This window comes from Podarcis filfolensis, assembly GCF_964270895.1.
Source record: "Podarcis filfolensis genome assembly, chromosome: 5".
NCBI classification, from domain to species: Eukaryota; Metazoa; Chordata; class Lepidosauria; order Squamata; family Lacertidae; genus Podarcis; species Podarcis filfolensis.
In genome coordinates, this window is record NC_139608.1 from 16,348,576 (window position 1) to 16,375,234 (window position 26,659).

The 26,659-nt window shown below is 45.6% G+C and overlaps 1 protein-coding gene across 1 annotated transcript in view; it reads left to right on the top strand.

The window, feature by feature from the left end:
- The window catches only part of GOLIM4 (golgi integral membrane protein 4), a 56,924-nt gene extending 31,933 nt beyond the window's left edge, over nucleotides 1-24,991 (top strand). Inside the window, exons 8-17 of the mRNA XM_083613256.1 lie at nucleotides 3,560-3,727; nucleotides 7,874-8,233; nucleotides 11,537-11,775; nucleotides 13,560-13,636; nucleotides 13,975-14,093; nucleotides 16,303-16,470; nucleotides 18,157-18,225; nucleotides 19,728-19,808; nucleotides 21,220-23,043; nucleotides 23,222-24,991. Coding sequence (XP_083469382.1) covers nucleotides 3,560-3,727; nucleotides 7,874-8,233; nucleotides 11,537-11,775; nucleotides 13,560-13,636; nucleotides 13,975-14,093; nucleotides 16,303-16,470; nucleotides 18,157-18,225; nucleotides 19,728-19,808; nucleotides 21,220-21,384 — 1,446 coding nt within the window. The 3' untranslated portion in view covers nucleotides 21,385-23,043; nucleotides 23,222-24,991. The remainder of the gene's footprint in view (nucleotides 1-3,559; nucleotides 3,728-7,873; nucleotides 8,234-11,536; nucleotides 11,776-13,559; nucleotides 13,637-13,974; nucleotides 14,094-16,302; nucleotides 16,471-18,156; nucleotides 18,226-19,727; nucleotides 19,809-21,219; nucleotides 23,044-23,221) is intronic.
- Nucleotides 24,992-26,659: the final 1,668 nt, after the last annotated feature.

Sequence of the window (26,659 nt, forward strand, 5' to 3'; positions counted from 1 at the left end):
AGGTCGGCTGTTTGAATCCGCCTGACAGGGTGAGTTCCTGTTGCTCTGCCCCAGCTCCTGCCCACGTAGCAGTTCGAAAGCACACCAGTGCAAGTAGATAAATAGGTACCGCTGTGGCGGGAAGGTAAACAATGTTTCTGTGCACTCTGGTTTCCGTCACAGTTTTCCGTTGTGCCAGAAGTGGTTTAGTCCTGCTGGTAACATGACCTGGAAAGCTGTCTGTGGACAAACACCGACTCCCTCGACCTGAAAGTGAGATGAGCACTGCAACCCCATAGTCGCCTTTGACTGGACTTAACCGCCCAGGGGTCTTCTACCTTTACCTTTATAGGAGCGGAGTAAAGGTCCTGTGGGATGTGGGTGGCGCTGTGGGTTAAACCACAGAGCCTAGGACTTGCCAATCAGAAGATCAGCAGTTCGAATCCCCGCCACAGGGTGACTTCCCGTTGCTCGGTCCCTGCTCCTGCTAACCTAGCAGTTCGAAAGCACACCAAAAAGAGCAAGTAGATAAATAGGTACTGCTCCGGTGGGAAGGTCAACGGCATTTCCATGCGCTGATCTGGTTTGCCAGAAGTGGCTTAGTCATGCTGGCCACGTGACCCGGAAGCTGTACACCGGCTCCCTTGGCCAATAAAGCAAGATGAGCGCCGCAACCCCAGAGTCGTTCGCTATAGGACCTAATGGTCAGGGGTCCCTTTACCTTTACCTTAAAGGTCCTGGCAGATGCAAGCGATTTTATCAAGTCACAGCGAGCTACTGTCGGTTCTGCCACCTCCTGTGGGCCAGACTGTAAAAGGCCCCGTGCTACCCAGAAAAGCTCTGCCTGATGGCACAATGAGGATGCAATGGAGGCAGCAAAGGAAGCCTTCTTTTCCGCTCTGCCTTCACTGCCACTAGGCAGGCTCGATGATGAGCCCTCACCAGGGTTCGAGTGCACTCAGCTACAGCCCTTTTCTCTGCAGACAGCGTCTTGTAAGCACCTAGCAAAGCTTCTATGGGAGACCTGTGGCACAGCGAAGGGGAAGGGCGGTAGCTCAGTGCTGGGACACATGCTTGGCATGCAGAAGGTCCCAGTCCCTGGGAACTCCAGGTAAGGCTGGGAAGAACCCCTGCCTGAAACCCTGGAGGTGATTGGCTAGGTGATTTGTCGTTGTTCCACATGGTATTCCGAGTGCTGGGCTATACTTGTCTGTTTTTAATTTCCTCGTGACGTGTGTCCTTCACCCTCCAAGGAGCTTCAGGGTTATCTCATTTTATCCTTGAGCAGCCCTGCGAGAGAAGTCAAGAGATTGCAACTTGGCCCTCACCACCCGGTGAGGTTAGTGGCTTGGCTAGGGCTTTGCATCATTTAATATCCCCCTTCAGCATTGAGGTGTGTTTCCCAGAGAGGCTAGCAAAAGTAGCAACTGCGGGGGGAGTACAATTTCGTGGTGGTGATGATGATAATAAAACAAAGTGTACAAACCAATACAGCATGTTTAAAATAAACTCAGGTACTAACAGCACCTCATATAGACAAGAACACCAGTCTGTTTTAATTTTTTTATTTTAAAAGTGCTTGCGTTAATAGTAAAGGAACGTCTTTTTTTGCCTGGCACCTACGTTTTAGCAAACTAGGCACAGGGCTCTAAACTAGCTGCAGTTTCCAGACTGTCTTCAAAGGCCGCCCCACGCAAAGTGTATTGAAGCAATACAACTTTAAAAGTGACCCAGGGGATGGATGATGAGCTTTGAGTTGCATAGGATAAAGCGGGGGCGGGGGGGGGGTTGGCAGGACGCTTAAGCAGGGGAAGAAAACCTTACTGTTTTTTAGGAGCTCAAAGAACTTGAGACAGTTGTTTACCAAGGGGCTTCTTGCCGTTCAAACTTACTCCAAGGCAGCACCAGATCTCAGTGGTAGACTGCAGACTTTACATGCAAAGTCCCAGGTTCAATCCCATTTGTCTCCAGTTTTTAAAAGGAGAAGGTGATGCAAAGGGTGGGAGAGAGACCTCTGCCCAAGATCCTGGAAAAGCGCTGGGTAGATGGTCCAGTGATCTGACCTTGGTGAAGGGTGGTTTTTCTGATTCTGCGCCGGTTGAGTGGGAGAAACTGTTTCGTCATAAGGCAGAGCAGATATTAAAGAGGTCCTTTGAGTGGGCACTCGTATACCTTTTGGAGAGCACCCTCAGCCTTGTTGTTTGGCATTGCGGGCGCAACCCTGCTGGGGTTTGGGGGATGCTCCAGGTTATTGGTTTGAGTTGCACCGTGATAAGTTTACAAACACCACTTGGTGGGTTGTGTGTGCTGGATGTACACACCGAGGGAGAGGGAGAGCTTCCAGTGTGTTTCAAACTTCTTGTTGACAGGGATGGAGTTTCTCCGCTTTGGATGTGTATGGTGTCCTTTTTCGGAGATGAAACCAGCAGTGTGATGGAGACTGTGCTCTCTATGGCATAACCCCCTACCCCAAAATCCTTTAGGTTCATAGGCTTTTTTGAGTAGGTTCCGTTTTTCTAAAGGCAGCCATGAGACCAAAGAAAAGAACTTGCATTCTCGCCTAGAAACTAACCTGCTGAACTCTTCTGAAATTGTTGACTGTCTCCAGCCTCCAACTTGAAACCCCCCTGGCCCCAGTTTTCTTTTTTCCTGTCCCTACAGTTGGTTGGCTTTCTGCGGCCAATAGGATGCTGGACTAGACGGGCCATTGGCTTCATCCGTCAGGCTCTACTTGTGTTCTTGTGCTGTTTTGGCTACGTTAGGAACAGCGCTCACTGCCTGAGCATTGCATGTAGGGGAAATGATGATGTAGACATGCCATACAAAGGTCGTAGGCAGAGCTGGCCCATCTGCATGGTGCTACTGCCCTTGCTTGATGGGGAAGACAATTATGAATGGGGCAGCCATGTGTGGCAGCTTCAGCAGTGAACACCCAAAATCTCTTTTAAGCTGGAAAGGGTAGGATCACATCTCTTGCCTTTCAGCCATGTGATGCTGCCTCAATGTGGAAAGTGTGTTGGTCCACCGCGTATTTTGTTTTAGTGAACCACCCATGAAATAACACTACACCTTTGTTCCAGATAAATTCATTTCCATCATATGTTGGACAATTCCATTAAGAACGGGAAGCCAGTTTTCTTGCAAGCGTTTGAAGAGATGCTTGTGATTGTTCATCACACACACTCATTCGGTTGTTCTCTTTCAGTTGTATCTTTTCAGTTCATGGGACTTTCCCCCTGCTTGTGATTTCCCTCCCCAGCCCCCTCAAAAACGGGTTGAAAGGAAATGTAATAATTCACTTCTGACAGTTCTGTTCCTCTTCTGCGTGGCATGAAAAACTAATCCCCGTTTCTGGGCTGTGGGGATTTTACGCTAGACTTTGCATGCCTGCTGTAATGTATTAAATTGGCGCACTCTGGCGCATAGAAAAGATCTCGCTTTAGCACATGGGCGTTTTTGATCGGATGTGCATGTTTAGCTAAAATACCCAACTTGCCTCGGAGCCTCCAGCTTCCCTGCAGTTTTTAATAAGAAGCGGTTCATCTGACAGTGATATCTAATGGTTGCATTTGAATTCTAGTCCCAGGTGGAGGAATACAGACAGCTGAAGGACACGCTCAAAAAGATGCCTAGCTTCCAGAAGCCAGAAAATTTTGAGCATCAACATGTCCTGCCGGTGACATCAGCGCCTTCCCCTCTAGGGGACGCCAAAGCACATGGCCCTGATATGGCGGAAGAGCAGAAGGAGGTAATATTGGCTGACTGGCCAAGTCATCTTCCTTGATGGCGGTGATTAACATTTATATAGTGTGCTTTTCAGTGTTCAGAAAGGGTTCCATATACAGTGGTACCTCAGGTTAAGAACTTAATTCGTTCTGGAGGTCCGTTCTTAACCTGAAATTGTTCTTAACCTGAGATACCACTTTAGCTAATGGGGCCTCCCATTGCTGCTGCGCCGCCACCGCACGATTTCTGTTCTCATCCTGAAGCAAAGTTCTTAACCCGAGGTACTATTTATGGGTTAGCGGAGTCTGTAACCTGAAGCGTCTGTAACCTGAGGTACCACTCTATTATCTCAGCAATTATTACAATAATCTATCAAGGAAGGTCAGTATTACACGTTACAAGCAGGAGGGGAGAAATTGAGAACGACAGACAATAACTCAATTTAGGCATCACACTAAACCACAGTTAAGGATGCTTTAGTTGAGAAACCATGGTTTGCTGTGACTATTCAAAGTGATGGGCCGCAGATAATTCATTTGTTGGCTTCCGGAGATTCCTACACCAAAATGGGAATGTCAAGCAATTGGAAGATGGGATAAAGAAGAGAAATGGAAAAGATTATTGGGGAGAAGGCATGGCTGGCTGGCTAGAACTCTGGAGCAGCTCCCACATTGCCCTTTTTGCTATTTCCATTTTTAGTAATGGTGGTGGTAGATCTAATTTAGCCTGTGTGGTACCCTTGGCTGTTGCTGAGCAAAATCTGTGTCTAGCATTGCAAAAGCTTCTTATTGGTTAGATAGATGGTATTTGCCAACAAGAGGGGGGGGTGAGATTTGTTAGTTTCATATGTTTAAACTGTTCATAGCAGACTCACAGAAGCTGACTTCCTGGGATTTGAATGCTTAATTTATTTATGGTCTCGGTATCCTGAACTTTTGATCTCAAGGGATCCCCGAAAGACTCAAGGTGACTTGCACAGAATACTTCAAAAACAGAAATCGATACTGAGCAATATAAAAACAGCATAAAAATCGTGATCCCCTCATGGGCCTGGCCTTGATGCTCAGCATGTTGCAGCAAATAAGTTCTGGAGGGTCCACCGTGGCTGATGCCAGCCTCCCTTTTTGAAAACAATTTTTCAGGTCCCGATGCTCTGTAGAGAATCACTGCAGCTATAACTGCTGCAGCCTTCACGATGTTCAGTGCTGCTGGGCCCAGTGGCATTCTGGGAAAATGAAGATGGTTTCGGCTGCTGCAGCCACTTCACCCAGCACTTTTCAGCTTCCCTTGACTGGGACACTAGACCTCTGTTGATGCACCCTAGAGCAGCATTAACTGTTGACTCGTGTTAAGCTTGTGATCTAATAATAATAATAATAATAATAATAATAATAATAATAATAATTATTATTTATTATTTGTACCCTGCCCATCTGTCTGGGTTTCCCCAGCCACTCTGGGCGGCTTCCACAGAGACCAAAAATACACTAAAATGTCACACATTAAAAACTTCCCTGATGTCTTAAAATGCCTTAAGATGTCTTCTGAATGTCAGGTAGTTGTTTATTGCTTTGACATCTGATGGGAGGGCGTTCCACAGGGCGGGCGCCACTACCGAGAAGGCCCTCTGCCTGGTTCCCTGTAGCTTTGCTTCTCGCAATGAGGGAACCGCCAGAAGGCCCTCAGCGCTGGACCTCAGCGTCTGGGCAGAACGATGGGGGCAGAGACGCTCCTTCAGGTATACTGGGCCGAGGCCGTTTAGGGCTTTAAAGGTCAATACCAACACTTTGAATTGTGCTCGGAAATGTACTGGGAGCCAATGTAAGTCTTTCAAGACCTATGTGGTCTCGGCGGCCGTCCCCAGTCACCAGTCTAGCTGCCGCATTCTGGATTAGTTGTAGTTTCCAGGTCACCTTCAAACGTAGCTCCACGAGAGCGCATTGCAGTAGTCCAAGCGGGAGATAACTAGAGCATGCACCACTCTGGCGAGACAGTCTGTGGGCAGGTAGGGTCTCAGCCTGTGTACCAGATGGAGCTGGTAGACAGCTGCCCTGGATACAGAATTGACCTGCGCCTCCATGGACAGCTGTGAGTCCAAAATGACTCCCAGGTTGCGCACCTGGTCCTTCAGGGGCACAGTTACCCCATTCAGGACCAGGGAGTCCTCCACACCTGCCTGCCCCTGTCCCCCCAAAACAGTACTTCTGTCTTGTCAGGATTCAACCTCAATCCATTAGCCGCCATCCATCCATACTAAGACCCCTAGATCTCTTTTCACGTGCACTACTGGCAAGACAGGCGTCCCCCACCTTATATTTGTGCAGCTGGCTCTTCCTATGCGTAGAACCTTACATTTGTCCCTACTGAAAGGCATTTTGTTAGCTTTGGCCCAGTTCTCCATTCTGTTAAGGTCGTCTTGAATCCTGATTCTGTTTTCAGTGGCGTTAGCTCCCCCTCCCAGGTTGGTGTCATCTGCAGAATTGATGAGCGCCCCCTCATCAAATTTGCTTACTGGGAGGTGCAAGGCACCAGGGTTTGCATCCCACTAACCTCCCACCAACTCTCCCTTCTTTTGGTAAGCAACAATGACCCACCTGCTGGGAAGGTAGTGTAGCAGATCTGCTTCACCTGGCAATTCATGTCCGTTCTGTGTTCATTGTAGGCAAAGGCTTGTCTCCCTTAAGATTAGCCTGCAAGCAAATGTTTGCATCCTTTGCTGGCTTCGCATACGGATGGCCACATACGTGTGTTGAGCAATGGCTCCTTTGTGAATCCTTGCGCTTAATAAAGCATGGAAGATCTTTGCTCTTTCCAAATGTCACATCATTATAGTTTGAGCAAAAGAAAGCAGCTTAAACCCCCTGGTGTCATCTTGTTTGCATGCGGCACTTTTTTATGTAAAAAGGGTAAATCCGGTTATTATTCTCATTAAAAAATAATGAAACAAAGAAAGAGTCAAGTACAATGACGGGCCGTCTCTGATCTATTTATATAAAAACAACACACTAAGCATCAACCCCGAGCTCTTGGCGATACATGTTGGGAGACACGGGTTCCATAAATGCTGCCATCGCAGGGTGACTTGACATGAAGCAGAAACTGCAGGCAGTTCAAACGTGAAGGATTTGCGCAGGCAGCTGAACTCTAATTGGAGCATTTCCGAAATCAAAATAAGATCCTTTTTTCTTAGGGCTGATTTCACACCTGGGTGTCTGCCAACTGATGTCCCATCCCCTTGAAGAATCTCAGCTCTGATTCACAACTGAATGTGTGAGCTGCCTCCGCTGGAATATGTTGTGCTCATGGGCGATGGTGGGGTGATAGGAAAGCTTTGACTTCTCTGAGCGTTTGGCAGCCGACAGGCCGGCCTGTTGCGCGAACTTTTCCCTTGGATATATGCCCACACTTCTAAGGAGAGGAGAACTGCTTTGCTGAACATTTAGGTCTGTGCAGTCTGGCAATTATACCACCAGTGATCAGCCACATGCTTTGGGGAAGCAAACCAGGCAGGCAAGAAGCCATGGCCCATGCCACAAATCCCCCATTCTTAGCCTATCACATTTAAGAAATAAAGATGCTTTAGTTGAGATTCCTGCATTGCAGGGGGTTGGGCTAGATGACCCTCAGGGTCCCTTCCAACTCTATGATTCTGTGATTTTATTCTACGCCAGTGTGGTGTAGTGGTTAAGAGCGGTAGTCTCGTAATCTGGTGAACCGGGTTTGTGTCTCCGCTCCTCCACATGCAGCTGCTGGGTGACTTTGGGCTAGTCACACTTCTCTGAAGTCTCTCAGCCTCACTCACCTCACAGAGTGTTTGTTGTGGGGAAGGAAGGGAAAGGAGAATGTTTGCCACTTTGAGACTCCTTCGGGTAGCGGGATATCAAAGTGGATACACTGCTAAGTATCCACTTTAAAGCTCATGTTTCCTCTGTTCTCCTTGCCTTTGTTGTACGTTTTCATATCTTGCTTTATTGTGTGTTGAACATATTTTAGTTGTGTTTCATGATGTTGCAGGTTTTTTTAATTGTTGCAAGCTGCCCTGAGTGGTTCAGAAGCACTTAGAGGGACGGGCTAGAAGTCTCTCTATATTAAAAAATAAAATAAAATAAATCAGCAGCAGAGTCTTTGCAATGGGCCATTTGATGTTTAATATTCTGCACTGTTGCAGATTACGCTAAATGGTGATCAGCCACTGGGGGGAGAAGAAGCCAACAGAGGAATCCACTTGGAAGGAAGAGAAGGCAGAGCGGAGCCATTTCATCCTGAAAGAAAAGCCAATGAAGGTCACCCGCCGCGGGAGCTCAATATTCAGCAGAAGCAAGAGGCAGGAGAAGACGAGGAGCAACGTGTGGAACAGGTTGCAGAGGAGCACAAGAAGGAACTTGAGGAGGAAGAGATGGAGCAAGCTGGGCAGCCTGAACGCTTGACAGAGGATCTTGACCAAGGCAACTTGGACCATGAATGGAAGGAGAAAGGGCAGGCTGACGAGGAAGAAGCCAACACCCTGGGCGAACACCATCATTCGGAGGTGAGCTGTTGGTGAAATAGACACATAAATAAGAGCACTGTCATGCTTTGCATAGTAATAGCACCCCTCTGTGTTCAGCGGGGTTGCACTGTTCAACACACCAGCTAGGAAATAAGCCCCATTAAATCTATCGGGACTCATTGCCCAGTAAGTCAGTTTGGAATTGCAATTTAAGCAGCAGGGAGAGAGAGAGGGGGCTTGAAACAATTTATAGCTAGTTTTGCTTTGCCAGTCACAAACAAGCCCTTTCAGAACGGAGGCTGGGGCACTGCACATACCATGACCGGTGCGGTGTGCTGCAATTTGCAAAGGGCAAGGGATGGAGCCTGCCAGTGTGATGCTGTCGCTGTCACCCTGTTGATTAATTGAATGTGCGCAGCTCCGGCCACACTTTGGAAAGGGAATCGTGCCACTTTGAAATGCAGTGCATGCTATATCTTACAGAATACGATGTGCTGTGTGACGGATGCAGTTGGTAACACTAGTTGTCTTCCCATTTCTAAAATTTGCAAGCGAGGAGGGGTGGGGGGGGAGGGAGCAACTTGTTGCACGATCTCTCTATTAACCTTTCAAAAAAGAAATCACATTCATCACCCCCCAGGACACTGGAAGCCAGAGCGAATTTCTAGATTCCTTTTTCGAAACACATTTTTGTGTGCTTAAATAGCAGGCACCCCACCCTGTTTCTTCTCTTCATCCTCTGCCTTGTTTAGACTGTCACCTTAGCTGGTGCTCGATTTGAAATCCAGCTGCATTACTGGCAGAGGCAGAAGCCGGAACATTTATTCATCTTTAATTCGTGGGCAAGCAGCCTGCATCATGCATGCCATAAGTGGTGTAGGCAACAGGAATCGTGGTCAGGAGCCAGAAGGGACTTTGGGCCTGGTTATGTCAATGAAGCTGATCGGACACTCTTTTCTTTCCAGCATTGTGTTGCTTCCTGGCCCAGGCATTATATGAGTATTATATGAGTGTGTGCATGCATGTATACACATACATACATACATATGCACTGTGAGGCGCACTGCAGTGACTCTCTCACTGGGAGGGAGGGCCATAGCTCAGTGGTAGAGAACATGTTTTGCATGCAGAAACTCTCAGGTTCAATTCCTGACATCACCAGAGGGGTGACCGTTGTCAGAAACCTTGGAGATCTGCTGCCAGGTATCTTCAAACATTTCAGACCCAGGACGCACTTTTAACCCAAACATGCATTTTGTTGTTTAGACGTTTAGTTGTGTCCGACTCTTCGTCACCCCATGGATCAGAGCACGCCAGGCACTCCTGTCTTCCACTACCTCCCGCAGTTTGGTCAAACTCATGCTGGTAGCTTTGAGAACACTGTCCAACCATCTCGTCCTCTGTCGTCCCCTTCTCCTTGTGCCCTCCATCTTTCCCAACATCAGGGTCTTTTCCAGGGAGTCTTCTCTTCTCATGAGGTGGCCAAAGTATTGGAGCCTCAGCTTCACGATCTGTCCTTCCAGTGAGCACTCAGGGCTGATTTCCTTAAGATGGATATGTTTGATCTTCTTGCAGTCCATGGGACTCTCAAGAGTCTCCTCCAGCACCATAATTCAAAAGCATCAATTCTTCGGCGATCAGCCTTCTTTATGGTCCAGCTCTCACTTCCATACATCACTACTGGGAAAACCATGGCTTTAATTATATGGACCTTTGTTGGCAAGGTGATGTCTCTGCTTTTTAAGATGCTGTCTAAAACATGCATTTAGGGGACCCATTTCTCAACTTTTTCATTTAGGGGACCCAAATCTCAACCTTTTACAATATGTTTGCATGGTGGCGGTGCTCCTGCTGTGACCCACCTTGGATCAGGTTGTGACCCACTAGCAGGACCTTAACCCACCAGCTGAAGACAGTAATGTAGACAGTACTGAACTAGGTGGACCACTGGTCTGGCTCTCTATAAGGCAACTTCCTGTCAATTAAATTTGTTAAGGCTTTTAGTCCAGCTGGAAACATCATTAAAAATAAAATCGGCAATATAATAAAAGAGCCCTTTACAAATTGTATGTAATCTGCAGGCAGTATATTTGCGTTTGATGGCAGAATCTGTTCTTGCCATTTACCTTTGTGAGTCCAGAGCGCTCTTCCTTGCATCCAGATGTGCCCTAATATTTTGACAGGCCATTTTAATTTTGCATGCAACCTGCCTCAAGGAACTGAGCATCTCAAGGGTACAGTGCATGCAGGTCATGTTTTGTGTAGAGCTGTAAATAGAATCTCGGAGAGATGGCTCTGCCTTCTGGGTCATGTCTCAGGGGTGCAAAAATCTGCTTGTTCCTTTGGTTTCAGCCCAGGACCTTGTTGGTGTTTATCTGACTAACAAAGTCATCCTGTATTTCAAGCTTCATTAGAGCTCACGAGTGTCCCTCAGCCCAGAGTCTTGGCTGATGCTCAAATCGTTACGTGAAATGTATTTCCCCTGGGGCTCCTGCCCAACTTTAGAGGGTTTCCTGGCTAAAAGCATCCCAAATTTCCCGTGTGTGTGTGTGAGTGAGTGAGTGAGAGAGAGAGAGTGTGAGTTAGGTTTTATTTCAAGCCCTCTTCCTGACTGGGTACCCACCTGTCATTTCCCTCCAATATTCTAGGTCCTATCATCTATGGAAGTAAGGGATTCTGAGATTTGGGGAAGAAGTGGTGGTGGAACGCTTGAAATGCTTTGATCTCATTGATAAAGGAGGGTCCTGGCCAAAACAGCGGCCAAAAGGCTACTGTTTTAATCTATTTGCAATATTTCATTCTCCCTTTCTCCCCCTCAGGGAGGCGTTAATCCCCTTTTCCCCTTTTTTTTAATCCTCACGATGACCCAGAAAGTGATGGGCTCTCCTTCCTTGGAGGTTTTTAAGCAGAGGTAGGATGGCCACCTGTCATGGATGCCTTAGTTGAGATTCCTGCATTGCAGGAGGTTGGTTGAGACGACCATAGAGGTCCCTTCCAACTCTACAATTTTGTGATTCTCAGTGTGGAACAGGTTCTTTCAGTTCAGGAGCTGGTGCACTTAGCAAGATATTAGAACTTGGGAAGCAGCCTTATTTGGCACCAGATCCTCAGTCTGTATAGCCCAGCAGTGACTAGCAGTGGCTTCCAGGCTCTTGCAACAGGTTACATGTTTCTTTTACATGTTTCTTTTTAGTGGAGGTGATGGGGATTGAACCCAGGGCCTTCTGCATTCAAAGCCTATGCTCTGCCACTGAGCTACGGCTCTTGCGGTTCGTTCTGCCTTTATTTACTTAAGCCTTTTCTTACTTAGGTCTTTACTTTAAGCTATTTGTCTTGGCCCAGGAACCACCGAAGGTGAAGACGATAACCCGATACAAATCTGCCTACGAGGAGCAGCTGGAACAACAGCGGCTGGCCGTCCAGCGAGCGGAGGAGGCCAATCGCCTCAGAGAACACCAGGAGTCTCTGCACCAGGGGAGACTACAAGAGCAGTTGCTACGGCAGCAGCAGCTTCAGGAGCGAGAGCTGACGCTGCGCAGACAGGCAGAGCAGGGCGAAGAGCAATTTAAACACCGCCTAAGGTTATCTTTCTAAAATGCACTTTTGGCTCCTGTCGGCCTCTGAGAAAGGAGGTTAGCTCAGGTTGCCTCAGACTTTGACAGTGACTAGAATTGCCAGAACCTTCTGGAAGCTTCTGGTGCTTTCTTCAAACTCCTGCTGGGAGGTCAGGGCCTTTGTGGGGGGTCAGGCTGCTGATATGCTACCCATGAGGAGGTGCAGGCCGAGCCACTTCTCCACTGCTGCCAGTGGAGCAGGATAAAGATGCGGGCCATTCCCTGACCTGCGCCATGTCCTGACAGCAATCATTTAGAAAATGGCGTTCGCCATGGGCACCTACAAACTGGCTTTTCAAGCGTCAGGAATCCTTTCTGCATTATATTGCCTTAAAGCAGGGGATCTTTTTCCTGACTCAGGGCCACGTTCCCTCTAGGGAAGTCTTGCAGGGGCCACATGCCAGTGGTGGGCAAGCCTAGTAGGTGGAATAGTGGGTGCTGACCTTCAAAGCACTGAAGGAGCGTCTCCACCCCCATGGTTCAGCCCGGACACTGAGATCCAGTGCTGAGGGCCTTCTGGTAGTTCCCTCATTGCAAGAAGTGAGGTTACAGGGAACCAGACAGAGGGCCTTCTCGGTAGTGGCGCCTGCCCTGTGGAACGCCCTCCCTTCAGATGTGAAGGAAATAAGCAGCTATTCTATCTTTAAAAGACATCTGAAGGCAGCCCTGTTTATGGAAGTTTTTAATATTTAATGCTGTATTGTTTTTAACACTCGATTGGGAGCCGCCCAGAGTGGCTGGGGAAACTCAGCCAGATGGGCGGGGTATAAAGAAATTATTATTATTATTATTATTAGCATTTGTACAGTGAACAACATTCCAGCCATTCAAAGCAATAGGTTTTGCATACATGCATCTCTCCAGTCTGAATTCATTATCACAGTTCCCCTCATGGAAACCCTGCACGTTGCAGAGGATTCTGGGAACAGGTGTGTGTGTTCTGGGCGGGGGGGGCGCACTCACTTGGTGTCCTGGGTTGGGTTATTCTTCCCACTCATGAAAGAGCACCCTCTCTTGCCATCTCACACTCACAGTGCAGCTAGCAATGGCCCTGTACTTCCGCATGGGTGCATTGTGTTGCTGTGGCAAAACATGTAAAGTGGGAGGTGCAGCCCGCAATGGGGGAAGGCTACCTTCCTCACCAACACATTCTGTAATACAAAGAGGTGCCTAGCTGGCCCAAACCCCAACAAAGGAGCAAATGGCAGGCATTGGTCTTCCATCTTTTCTCATGAGGATGTGTGCCCCTGAGTTGTTGCTGGACCCCCATTGCCCATCATCAGTATACCTGACGGAGCGTGTCCACCTCCATCGTTCTGCCCGGACACTGAGGTCCGGTGCCGAGGGCCTTTGGCGGTTCCCTCACTGTGAAAAGTGAGGTTACAGGGGACCAGGCAGAGGGCCTTCTCGGTAGTGGCACCCGCCCTGTGGAACAGCCTCCCACCAGATAGCAAAGAAAAAATAACTACCAAACTTTTAGAAGACATCCGAAGGCAGCCCTGTTTAGGGAAGCTTTTAATGTTCCAGATGGGCAGGGTATAAATAAATTATTATTATTATTATTATTATTATTATTATTATTATTATTATTATGATCATCATCATCATCATCCCTGGCCATGCTGGCAGGGGCTGATGGGAGTTGTAGTCCAGCAACCTCTGGAGGGCAATAGGTTCTCCACCCCTGTTTTAACAACAATAAACATCCCCTTGTGAATCCGAATTAACCCCTTTGTATAATGTTTCTCCAGCCACCAATCCCATTACGACAACCTGGATCAGGATATTGTGCAAGGAGAAGAACAAGGTGCCCAGGAAGAAGAAGAAAGTAAGTGATGTTCTCTCCAACCCTTGTCTTTAACGCTGTCTTTGAAATAAAACATGTGTGTAATTGAAAATGCAATCAATGGGTTGGCCATATTTAAAGCAGGTAAGGCCCAGCTTGGCTTATTTCTGGACTTCATGGCCAGTGGAGAAGGGGAGGGGCTCATTCATCTCTATCTTCTTGTGCCGAAATTTCCCCTGTCCACATTATCCAACTTTCATACGTCTGGAATTGCACATGGAAGCTGTTCCTTTCGTGGCTTACAAATACTGTGTTCCGCTTACGCGGCCTTTCTGAATGGAAGGAGGGCTGAATGAATGATCTGAATTGCCTTTGATCAGATTACGATCGGCAGAACCAGCACCCAGATGAAGCGGAGGAAGAAGACCACAATAATGCACATGGACAACAGGATCATGAACTGGACCACCGAGCAGAGAGCGAGCAGAATGAAGAACCGGTGAGTGGGAATAGCATACATTGATATTTTAAAATTGCACTTTGGGGCAATTCTATAACAGACATCAATAGACATGAATCTAGCTAAATCAGTAATTGTGTGTCAAGCACCATGCTGTAGGTGCTTTTTCTTGTAACAGAGGCAGAAGCAAGGCTTGTCTGGCCTAGAGGTACTGCCTGGGGTTGTCGGTGACACTGACTGGGGCCACCATCTTAAGTTTTCCCAGGTATTTTGTGGCAGCCATTTTTTTAAAAAAGAAAAACAACAGTTCCACAGAATGTTTGGAGCATTGCATTTTGGGAAAACTACGATGGTGGCCAGGAGCCCATTCAGCAGTACATTGCTGAGCCCTCCTCATCAGCTGGCACTGAGGCTGGTGGCCCTGTCTTAAAAGCAAAACAACAAATAAATGGGTGTGGTAACATCAGAGAACAAAAATGTAGTCCAAGAATCTTGCCGTATCTTGAAATAGTAAATCAGTTTCTTCAGAATTCAAGGAAGGTAGGGGTATAGGGAGGATGAATAATAACAGCTAGCATTTATATAGCACTTCCATGTCTTCAAAGTGTTTCATGTTTTGTTTTACATATATATGCTTTTATCTTAGGTTTTATATCCTGCCTTTCTAAGCAAATGCTACTTCAATGTGATTTGCAACGAATTTAAAACAAAAGCCATTTAATAGCTCAATTTAGACTGCAGTCAAGCATATCTCTCTCTCTCTCTCTCTCTCTCTCTCTCTCTCTCTCTCTCACACACACACACACACACACACAGCAATAAAGCCAGCTGATCTTGGCAAGACAGGCAATTATTCTCTCCACATAGCGAAGGTTGAGGTGAGAGAGGGTGGCTTGTTTATAAGGCAGTTTCTTAAGTTCATGGCAGGGGTGAGATTGTCTCCAAGGGGTTCCTGGTTTGCAGCTGAACATTGAAATTGAAATTTTGAAATACTTTATTGTCACTTGTTCAACTTGTATACAGTGAGATTACACGAGCACCTCCCACTCAGCTCTCTTAGTCTTAATTCCCCTCGTTTACTGACGCACACCCACCAAACCCGAAAGTCAGTTTCCCTGTTGTTATCTTTTCATTCAGGAGCCTAACAGCCAACGGATAGAAGCTGTTCTTTACCCTGTTGGTGCGACTAATCATGCTTCTATATCTTCTGCCTGAGGGCAGGAGATCAAGAAAGTGCCGGACAGGGTGTGAATAGTCCCGAAGAATTTTCCTCACTCTCCTGAGGCAACATTCTTCTGCTATTTCATCCAGCGGATTCACGGGACAGCCCATAATATCTTGTGCTGTATTCACCACCCTCTGTAGTCACTTCCTATCAGTTGATGTCAAACCAGCGTACCACACCGTTATGCAGTATGAAAGGACACTTTCTATTGTTGACCGGTAGAAGGAGATCCTCAAATGCTGATTGACATCGTTCTTTCGCAATACTCTGAGGAGATGGAGTCTCTCTTGGGCTTTCTTAGCTGCTGTGCTACACAGGCTTGATGGATCAAGCTTGGAAGTAGGAAGAGATGTGCTCAGATCAGTATGGCCCTGTCAGTTTTAACACAGTGAGCACCTGCCTACTTGCTCTTCTTATAGTGGTGCCCCTTGACTGGGAGTGGATGCTGTAAAGAATTACCCTGGGTGTACTAACTTGTAAGTCTTTATTAAACCTACTAGGGCAAGTCACTTTCTCTCCTGGTTTGACCTACTTCACAGGGCTATTGTAAGGATCAAGAAGTCTGGCCCTGATCCTGCGGCCTTTGGGTGAAGGCCTCTAAGCTGCCATCCCATACACTCAGTTCAACATCTGAGAGTTGGCTGGGTGCCCACCAGACTTTTTAATTTGCAGCCGCTGGAGATTTGCATCTGGGTATATGTCTCCTTGTGGTGAATGGCTCTGAGACCCCCGTGTATAGGGCGGTATATAAATTCAAAAAATAAATAAAAAATAAAAAATCAGAAATGTAAAGTAGTATCTAGTACCAATGCTACTCAGAGTAGACCCGTTGACGTTAATGGGAATGACTTAATTTCAGTGAGCCTACTCTGAATAGGGCTTCATTGAGTACAACCCATAGATTGTAACTTTGCCTGCTCTTGAAAATCTAAAGCAGATCTGAGTGATATGTTGGATATGGACCTAAGTCGACGTTGTCGTGAAATGCACTTTATTCTTTACTGAAATTCTCTTGAAATGCAGAAGACAGCCGGGGATGATGTCAACCCAGCTGATGACCCCAACAATCAAGGGGAAGATGAGTTTGAGGAAGCAGAGCAGGAGAGGGAAGAGAACCTGCCTGACGAGAATAAGCAACTGAAGCCAAATAACCCAAAACAAGGGAACCCTGAAATGGAAGAACATTTAGTGGTCAGTATACAAAAGGCCATAGCTATCAAGTGGAGGCCCTGTTTCAAACAAAGGCTGCAGCTTCTAGGGATGTCCTGCATGTATGAAATAGCCATTGCAAATAGGCATTTCACCTCACACATAATGCATTGCAACGCATGACTTGTTTGCTGGTCATTGAGGGTTTTTTTCTAGACAAAAGTGGGTTTCCCATGACACTAGGCTTCCATGGGGTTGCTCTGCTCTGCATTCTGCCACACCTTCCTTCCAACTGCAACAAGGAGAATTTCCTAAAATGACCACATGTGAAGTTTGCCGCAGCTGATTTGTTTCATTTATTTACACCTCTCTTTCATGATCCTGGGACATGGGTGGTGCTGTGGTCTAAACCACAGAGCCTAGGGCTTGCCAATCAGACGGTTGGCGGTTCGAATCCCAGTGACGGGGTAAGCTCCCGTTGTTCGATCCCAGCTCTTGCCCACCTAGCAGTTCGAAAGCACATCAAGTGCAAGTAGATAAATAGGTACCACTCTGGCGGGAAGGTAAATGGCGTTTTCGTGCGCTGCTCTGGTTCGCCAGAAGCGGCTTAGTCATGCTGGCCACATGACCCGGAAGCTGTCTGCGGTCAAACGCCGGCTCCCTCGGCCTATAGAGCGAGATGAGTGCCCAAACCTCAGAGTCGTCTGTGACTGGACCTAATGGTCAGGGGGTACCTTCACCTTTCATGATCCTACTCAGGGCAGCATATGTCAGGTTTCTGGGTAGTGTCCTATTAAGCTTAAATGTTCAAGAATAAGCTCCGGAATTGCTCCCCTCTTCCCGTTAACCACAGTGAAGTGTTGCATTGACACCAGTCTTTATTGTGGCAATAGGCTCTCTTGTAACCAGGATTTTTTTATGTGCTTTAAATGCTTCGACTTTCATTGACCAATGTCAAAAGAATGCTAAAAGCATAGTTTAAAATAAGCTCCATTGAACACGGCCGATTTTACTTCTCATATATAGGGTTATGCTGCAAGCATGTATTTCCTTACTACTGCTTTTAAATGGTAATTTCTGCCTCTTCCAGGCTCCCTCTTAATGTAGTCACTTTTTTTGCATTGTATATATAGAATTTTATTAAGTTTTCTGTTTTACAACTTAAAATACTAATTTTACATCTTTAATATATCAATCTTCTCTTTCCATGGTTCATTTTACATGTCACAAATCCCTGCATATTTTACAAAAACTATACCTTTCAGTATTCCATTATTGCATCCATTATTGGTCACTTGCTCACTGATTGCAAAATGCATAAGCTGCTTTGAGTGCACGCTAATGTAGAAATATCGGGTTTATGTTACACAAATCTATTTTAATTTGTTAGATTTATACCATGCTCTTCCTCCCCAAAGGGAGTCCAGGGTGACTAAGCCCTGGTTGTAATAAAACTGTGGCTAGCTTTAACTATGGTTGGTTTCTTAACTATAAACTCCGGTAGAGGAGCATTAATTGCTGCTAAAAGACGAAACAAAACTATACCTGCACAGACCCCCTCGTGAAAGGTGAGCGTTGGAAATCAAATCCTTGCCTTGTTTCACCCTTCCTCTTTTTTTGTAGTTATGCCTCTCCTGGATGCCCTGGAATTGATTTTCAATAAGTAAGTCAGTTCATGTTTTTGAGTGATATTAGAGATATTAGTTATGGAATGTGTTTTGTCTGCAGATGGTGGGTAACCCTGATCAGCAAGAAGACAATGTGGATGAGCAGTACCAGGAAGAGGGAGAAGAAGAGGTAAGGAACATGAGGACACACACTTCTCTGGTTGTGAGGATTATTGCTGGGCGGGGGAGCAGAATGTATGCACCACAAGTGCTTTGGAGGAAGAATGTGCTAAAAATGTGATAAGTACCATACTTTTCTGTGTATAAGTCTATGTTTTTTTCAGTATGGTGTAGTGCAGCTGCTGGGTGACCTTGGGCCAGTCACACTTCTTTGAAGTCTCTCAGCCCCACTCACCTCACAGAGTGTTTGTTGTGGGGGAGGAAGGGAAAGGAGATTGTTAACTGCTTTGAGACTCCTTTGGATAGTGATAAAGCGGGATTTCAAATCCAAACTCCTCCTTCTCTTCCTCCTCCTTCTTCTTTAAAAATCATGCTAAAAAGTGGGGGTCGTCTTATGCATGGTTAGTGCATAGGGTGGACATTTGATTGGTTGTTGCCATGGCTGTCAGTGGCTAGTGTGTGTGTTATTGGTTGCTGCGTCAATGGGTTGTGTTGATTGGCTGACGCTCTGGCAGTTGGCTGGGCGATTGGCAGCTTCTGCTGGCGATGGGACAGACGGGAGGTGATTTTCAGCAATCCCCCCTTAAAAAAGCCCAACAACCCTGGGTAACACCCCCCAAAAGCTGAACAACTCTGTGCCATCTCCCCCCATTTTCTTAAATCTGAGTCCCCCAAAATAGGGGGCGTCTTATACATGGAGGCGTGTTATACATGGAAAAGTATGGTAGCATCGACAAGAGCCAAAGCAACAGCTCTCTTAATTGTCAGCATATATCTGTATTATTACTATTAAAGTTCCTTACCCGTTCTTCACCATACAGTCCCAAGGCTGGTTACAGCATTTTTTAAAATAAAAAAACCATATTAAAAACAGTTTAAAAGAAAGAGATTTGCTGTACACTCAACTGCAGCCCTTCCCTGTAGGATATGGGAGAAAGAAAATGGAATATATTGAGTTCTTGCGGCTGGGAAATGAACCAAAGCATATTCTAGGAGATAGGAGGAGAAAATCCCCCTTTTTCTGCAGGTCAAGGCACTTTGGGCCCTCCTATATGCATATGTATTTATTGAATGTTTTCTTCCTCTATTATGCATTGCAAAGGTATGTCTTCAGTGTGGTGTAGGGCTTAGAGTGCCGAACTGGGACCTGGGAGATGAGGGTTCAAATCCCCACTCAACCTTGAAACTCATTGGGTGACCTTGGGCCCGTCACTGACTCAGCAGCCTAACCTACCTTACAGGGTTGTTGTTGTTGTGGGGATTAAATGAGGAGGATAATTAAACTAATTATCCAAAGAGGTTGTGCAGTCATGCTGGACTGAATTGTTTGTGTATAAAAACCACCTGTTCTCAATACCTTGAGTTCCAGAGAAAGAGAGAGAGAGAGAGAGAGAGAGAGAGAGAGAGAGAGAAGCAGGATATAAATTCAATGAATGAATGGCCACCAACCTCCAGGTGGCTTTGAATGGGTTCTTACTTCCCTTCCAACTGGGCATATGTGTCTCTTTTCAGGCCCAGGGAGATCTGACCGAGGAGAAGAAGAGGGAGCTGGATCACAATGGCGAGGAGCCATACGGCGAAAATGATGAAAATGTAGGCACACTGCGTAGAGGGGGTGGGGGCACTTGATAAAATGGGTGGTTAAGGGAGGCTTTGTGTGTTTCCTGCTCCTTGAATATGCAGGTCAGAGATGTCTGCATAACATAATAATAAATAATAATAATTTATTATTTATACCCCGCCCATCTGACTGAGTCTCCCCGCCACTCTGGGCGGCTTCCAATCAAGTGTTAAAAACAATACAGCATTAAATATTAAAAGCTTCCCTAAACAGGGCTGCCTTCAGATGTCTTTTAAAAAGAAGGTAGCTGCTTATTTCCTTCACATCAGAAGGGAGGGCGTTCAACAGGGCAGGCGCCACTACTGAGAAAGTCCTCTGTCTGGTTCCCTGTAACCTCACTTCTCGCAATGAGGGAACTGCCAGAAGGCCCTCGGCACTGGATCTCAGTGTCCGGGCTGAACGATGGGGGTGGAGACGCTCCTTCAGGTATAGACCACTAGTCTATGTATAAAATAAGAAAAAGGACAAACTGGTTTCATTCCAGAAAGGAAAGCTCATCATGGATTAATTCCACATTTTCCCACAGTGTGTTCATTTGAAAATAGATATTGGCACTCCCAGCAGTGGGAGCATTCACCTGCCCAGTGGCAGTGTGGGTAAGCATATGCCAAGATTGCAATCGCCACTTCCTTCGCCAATTCACCTGGGGCATGTGCAGGGAGCAGAAGGCATGGGTTACCTAGTCAAGAGAAGAGGAGGCTTTTCAAAAGGCATATCAAGTAATCACAACCAACTTTGTGGACAGCAGGATCTGGAATCAATCTAGCAGCATTTTGAGGGTGAACACGATTGATTCTGGATTGAGGAAACACAACATGTTTTGTGCTGCAAGCAGGTTGTTTGTACGCAGCCCTAGACCCTGACTACTCCAGCCTGAGGAGCAAACAGCTAGCGCTCTTGCAGTTGCTATTGAACGGCCTCCGTGATGCAGTGGAAAGAACACCAGGGCATTCTTGTTTCCCTGGACTATTTGACCTTTGTCAAACAATATGTGATCAGTTGGCAATGTTGGACAGGTTAATTGGCCCAAACCTCAAGTGTAATTATTGGTATTCTTTTTAGAAGAATTTATAGCAAGAGGGTTGAAGGGAGTCTTAAAAGAGCCACAATATGTTGCTCCAGCTGTTTGTCACAACTTGATCTCCCCCAGTAGAGGATAGTTCGGTTCAAGGCTTTAGTAATCATAGAATTTCAACAGCCTGCAGTAGCACAATAATTCTGTTTTGTTCTGTGCTATGACTGGTGTGTGTGTGTGTGTTAAGAAATATTTCGCCATAGCAAATGCTGCAGAGTTTTATCATCAAATACACGTTTTCCAAAAAGCTGAATAGTATTCTCTTTTGTTATCTTTGTTCTGGGCTTATTATTTTCTCATGCTGCCAGGCTGAAGAAAAAATGAGTGAAGGTGCAGAGCAAGAGCAAGAAGTCCAAGAGGAAAATAATCATAAAGAAGGCCGTGATGAGAACTATGAGGAAGAAGAGGAGGAAGAGGAAGAAGAGGAAGGTGGCGCTGTGGCAGCAAAGGCTCATAGACGAGGGGAAATGTGATTCTTGGTTGAGTTGCAAAATGGCATCTGCTTGGAAAAAAAGAAGAAAATTTTTAGTTGCTAGAGAAGGCCTTTTTATATGTATACATAATTTAAAATTTTTCTCTTTGTCTTTGTGGTTTTATACAAATGCAATATTTTAGGTTAGCATTCCTTTTGTACAAGATTTTAAGTGACAAAAACAAATAGATGAGGTGGCAACCCCCTTATTTTTCCTCTTTATTTTTATACTATTTCTTTTCTAGAAGTTTGAGGATCAGTTTCAACTTAAATCCGTTTGGCATTGTCCAAACCATGACCAGACTTTAGCTTTCAGGTGTATTTCTGGGGGTTAGGGGGGACCAAACATTAGTGCCTAATCTCTTGGAGTTTGAGAAACGGCTGGCTGCAGGGTTGCACCCATATCTCTGTGAGATGCTGGATTTTACATCCAGCTCTCCATGGGACAGCACATTCGAGCACCTCTGTGTATTCATTTTGATCTGAATGAATTTGGCCAGCACAGTATCTGCAGCATCTAAGTGAACATCACTTGGCAGTTGTGAGTGTGCCAAAAATGGCAGCATTTGAATCCCTTTGCATGTGACACTCATACACACTGGGTGGGACAAATGTTGTGGGTCTATCACACCCTCTTGTTGCTCTGCATCCTAGAGAGGTGTGATGGATTGGATTAGCTCAATGCAGACATTTGGTCTTACCCATATATATGCAGTACCTAACTCACACAAGTGTGTTACCGCAGGCCATAAAGTATAGATGGATCAAAGGGTTTCTTCTTACCGCTTCAAATATTATGCGCCATTGTACATCTGACCCCAACATTGTTGTCATGTGCTGGTGGAGATAGATCTGTCCTTAGCCTTACTGTCCTATCTCAGGTTGCAATCTCGGAATAAGCCCCAAGGAAAACAATGAAACTTACTTCTGAGTAAACATATTTGGGGTATGACTCTACCACCACTCAAATCCCTTCTAGATCAAAAGAAGATAGATATAGATTGCCCCCATTTGGTTTATTTATCATATGATACACACATTTTGAAGTCACAGTTACAATTTCTTTTTCTTTAGCATTGTGCACCTCTCAAAAAGTTGTGTGGGATTTGTTTTCATTTGTAGACCGTAAAGTGCCTTTCTTAAGGGCTAAAGGAGTATTTCACATATACCTGTATTATCTCAGTAATCCTTACCACAACCCTTGTGAGGTAAACCAGCAATACTGTCCCCATATTTCCAAATGGATGTATCCTAATGTTTAAAGAAGACAGCTGGCTGGAGGTTACCCAGGGGGTCATTGAAGCCATTCTCCTCTTGTGCATAAAAGCTCCCCTTCTCTGGGCTTCCACTGTTGGCTTGAATCTTAGTCATGATGTCAGTAAGGAAGGCAGGAGGTCAAATAAATGCATAAGAAGGCTGGAGACTGGTGGCTTGCCAGAGAGCCAGCGTGGTGTAGTGGTTAAGAGCGGTGGACTCGTAATCTGGCGAACCGGGTTCACTTCCCCATTCCTCCACATGCAGCTGCTGGGTGACCTTGGGCCAGTCACACTTCTCTGAAGTCTCTCAGCCTCACTCACCACACAGAGTGTTTGTTGTGGGAGAGGAAAGGAGAGGAGATTGTTTGCCGCTTTGAGACTCCTTCGGGTAGCGGGATATCAAAGTGGATACACTGCTAAGTATCCACTTTAAAGCTCATGTTTCCTCTGTGCTCCTTGCCTTTGTTGTACGTTTTCATATCTTGCTTCATTGTGTGTTGAACGTATTTTAGTTGCGTTTCATGATGTTGCATTTTCTTTTTAATTGTTGCAAGCTGCCCTGAGTGGTTCATAAGCATTTAGAGGGACTCCTCCTTTTCTTCTCTTCTCCTCCTCCTCCTCCTCTTCTTCTTCTTCTTCTTCTTCTTCTTCTTCTTCTTCTTCTTCTTCTTCTTCTTTTTGCCCTCTGGTCGCTTAGCCGTTGTAAAAGACTGAATAGCATTAAGGCATATACTGAATATATGGCTAACATGAGATTTCAAACCAGACCTTTCCTATCATAAGTGGGTGGAGATGATGGTTTCCTCTAACCTCAAATAAAATTTATTATGTTTGACAGAAGAATGAAAAGAATGTGAAAAAAGAGTAATTGGGTGGTATGTTGATCTGCTGATACTCGGATCAGTAGCTCTATTTTATGTTAGAAAAGTGTGTGGTACAAAATGTGGTACATTGGACTGGTTACAAGTTCCATATTCCTCACCCCCCCTAACAATGTGCTGCTTTCCAGGCAAACAGAAAGGCTTCACCTGGCAGAAATAAAATGGGCGGTTCTTTCCTGGCAGGGTGGAGGATACACATCTTTAGCCACACAAGTCCTATCCCGCATAATCCCTCTAAGGGTTCAAACTGGGGACCGCAATCAGACCATATATGCTGCATACCCCCATGATGTATTTTATTTGTATTTTTTAATGTGATGGTACGTTGGCTTCAAAAGGGTTAAAAATCAAGTCTTCATTGTTAAATGTCAGACACTGGGAATTGATAGCAGTGACAGACTAGCCCCACCGTACCTGAATCACTGGACCACCAGCTCTGTTGCTTCTTATTCTCCCACTAATATTATTGTTTCTCCTACAATTTTAACGGTGACCATATGGGCCAAGAGAATGACTCACCTGTTTCCTTCTGACTACCCACCTGCAATCTTGTACGCTTAGCATCCCGGGCTTGGGCCAGGTTAATGGGCAACAGTTCACAATGGCCTAGCCAGAAATTAGGACCTCGGCGATGCTGGTGTAGTGCATAGCTGTGATTTCTGCAGGCGACACAATGTGTGACTGCTGCTTTGTTTGAGGACACGTGGCAAGTTCTGTGATTGTGGGCTTGTAAGATTGTAGCTGAGTTGCAGAGCTTATATCCGTGAATATGCTGCACCACCCATCCTTCATGCGCTTCTGTTCCTAGGGATACTAGTGAGCAGGGAATGGGATAAGGTATTTGAGGACAGAATTGTGTGTGCCACATGACCTGCCCTTTGGCCGCTGAGCTAACCTGCCACCCACAGATGTGGCAGAAGATGATGTCCTGCGGCCAGTGTTGGAAGTAAGATTAATCTGCCAGGCCAGTTAGCTTCTACACATGGATTGGGATAGAGGCACCATCTTATGCTTCACATTTTGGAAGCAAAAGGTCTTGGGCTGGCTCCAACACTTCCTCCCATCTTTTAAGAAATTGCATATATATGACCCATAGGCTACTATTTTAACTTTTTTATATGAATGTAATATAATTCATTTTTGTACTAACCTAATTATTAATTTTGCTTTTGTAGATGCTTTGAACTATTTCCTTTATATATCTATTTAAGAGTAGGGGTACTCTTAACATTTCATAGGACTGTGTGTGTGTGCGGATTTGAGGTTTTCTAAATGTTACAAAAAAAGATTTATCACACGGAGAAAAGAGATTCCTGTTTACATAAATGACTGTAAAGTGTATGATATGTACATAATCTTCGGGATACAAATATTTTGATACATTTGTGTGTATTTTTAATGCCATGGGGCAGTATTTAATTATTCTGAGGCATATTTTAGGGTCATCAATAAAAGCTAGAATCAAAACTGACCACTATGTTAGTCTGGTGCTCTTTTTGTTATTGTTCTGGTGGCAGTTTCACAGCTGTTCGGAGAATGAATGGATAAAATTGCAGGTAAGGAATGCTTGCAAATATTAAGTATTTCCTGTTTCATCTTTAGTCGGAAATGTTCACACATGGATCATCATCTTGACTGCATCCGCTCTGACACAAGAGCAAAGTATTTTATTTGGTGGGAAGAGAAAAAACATAATGTTGTGCTGATGGTCGAGAAAATTATATTTTATTAAACAGATTTCAGTTGGTGCAGACTATTTACATTTTAATTATAGTGAGCCCTTCATCAAAGAAGGTAAAAAACAAACAGCTCAGTCTTCTAGAACAAATTTCACAGAACCCTGGAGGAAGCTTCAGTCTGTTCCTGCCTTGAGAAAGGATGATGGACCATATCCAGTGATGTGTATGTCATAGAATCATAGAATCATAGAGTTGGAAGAGACCACAAGGGCCATCGAGTCCAACCCCCTGCCAAGCAGGAAACACCATCAGAGCACTCCTGACATATGGTTGTCAAGCCTCTGCTTAAAGACCTCCAAAGAAGGAGACTCCACCACACTCCTTGGCAGCAAATTCCACTGTCAAACAGCTCTTACTGTCAGGAAGTTCTTCCTAATGTTTAGGTGGAATCTTCTTTCTTGTAGTTTGGATCCATTGCTCCGTGTCCACTTCTCTGGAGCAGCAGAAAACAACCTTTCTCCCTCCTCTATGTGACATCCTTTTATATATTTGAACATGGCTATCATATCACCCCTTAACCTCCTCTTCTCCAGGCTAAACATGCCCAGCTCCCTTAGCCGTTCCTCATAAGGCATCGTTTCCAGGCCTTTGACCATTTTGGTTGCCCTCCTCTGGACACGGTCCAGTTTGTCAGTGTCCTTCTTGAACTGTGGTGCCCAGAACTGGACACAGTACTCCAGGTGAGGTCTGACCAAAGCAGAATACAGTGGCACTATTACTTCCCTTGATCTAGATGCTATACTCCTATTGATGCAGCCCAGAATTGCATTGGCTTTTTTAGCTGCTGCGTCACACTGTTGGCTCATGTCAAGTTTGTGGTCAACCAAGACTCCGAGATCCTTTTCACATGTACTGCTGTCAAGCCAGGTGTCACCCATCTTGTATTTGTGCCTCTCATTTTTTTTGCCCAAGTGCAATACTTTACATTTCTCCCTGTTAAAATTCATCTTGTTTGTTTTGGCCCAGTTCTCTAATCTATCAAGGTCATTTTGAAGTGTGATCCTGTCCTCTGGGGTGTTAGCCACCCCTCCCACTTTGGTGTCATCTGCAAATTTGATCAGGATGCCCTTGAGTCCATCATCCAAGTCATTGATAAAGATGTTGAATAAGACCGGGCCCAAGACAGAACCCTGTGGCACCCCACTAGTCACTCTTCTCCAGGATGAAGAGGAACCATTGATGAGCACCCTTTGGGTTCGGTCAGTCAGCCAGTTACAAATCCACTGAGTGGTAGCATAGTCAAGACCGCATTTTACCAGCTTCTTTACAAGAATATCATGGGGCACCTTGTCAAATGCCTTGCTGAAATCAAGGTAGGCTACATCCACTGCGTTCCCTTCATCTACCAGGCTTGTAATTCTGTCAAAAAACGAGATCAGGTTAGTCTGACATGACTTATT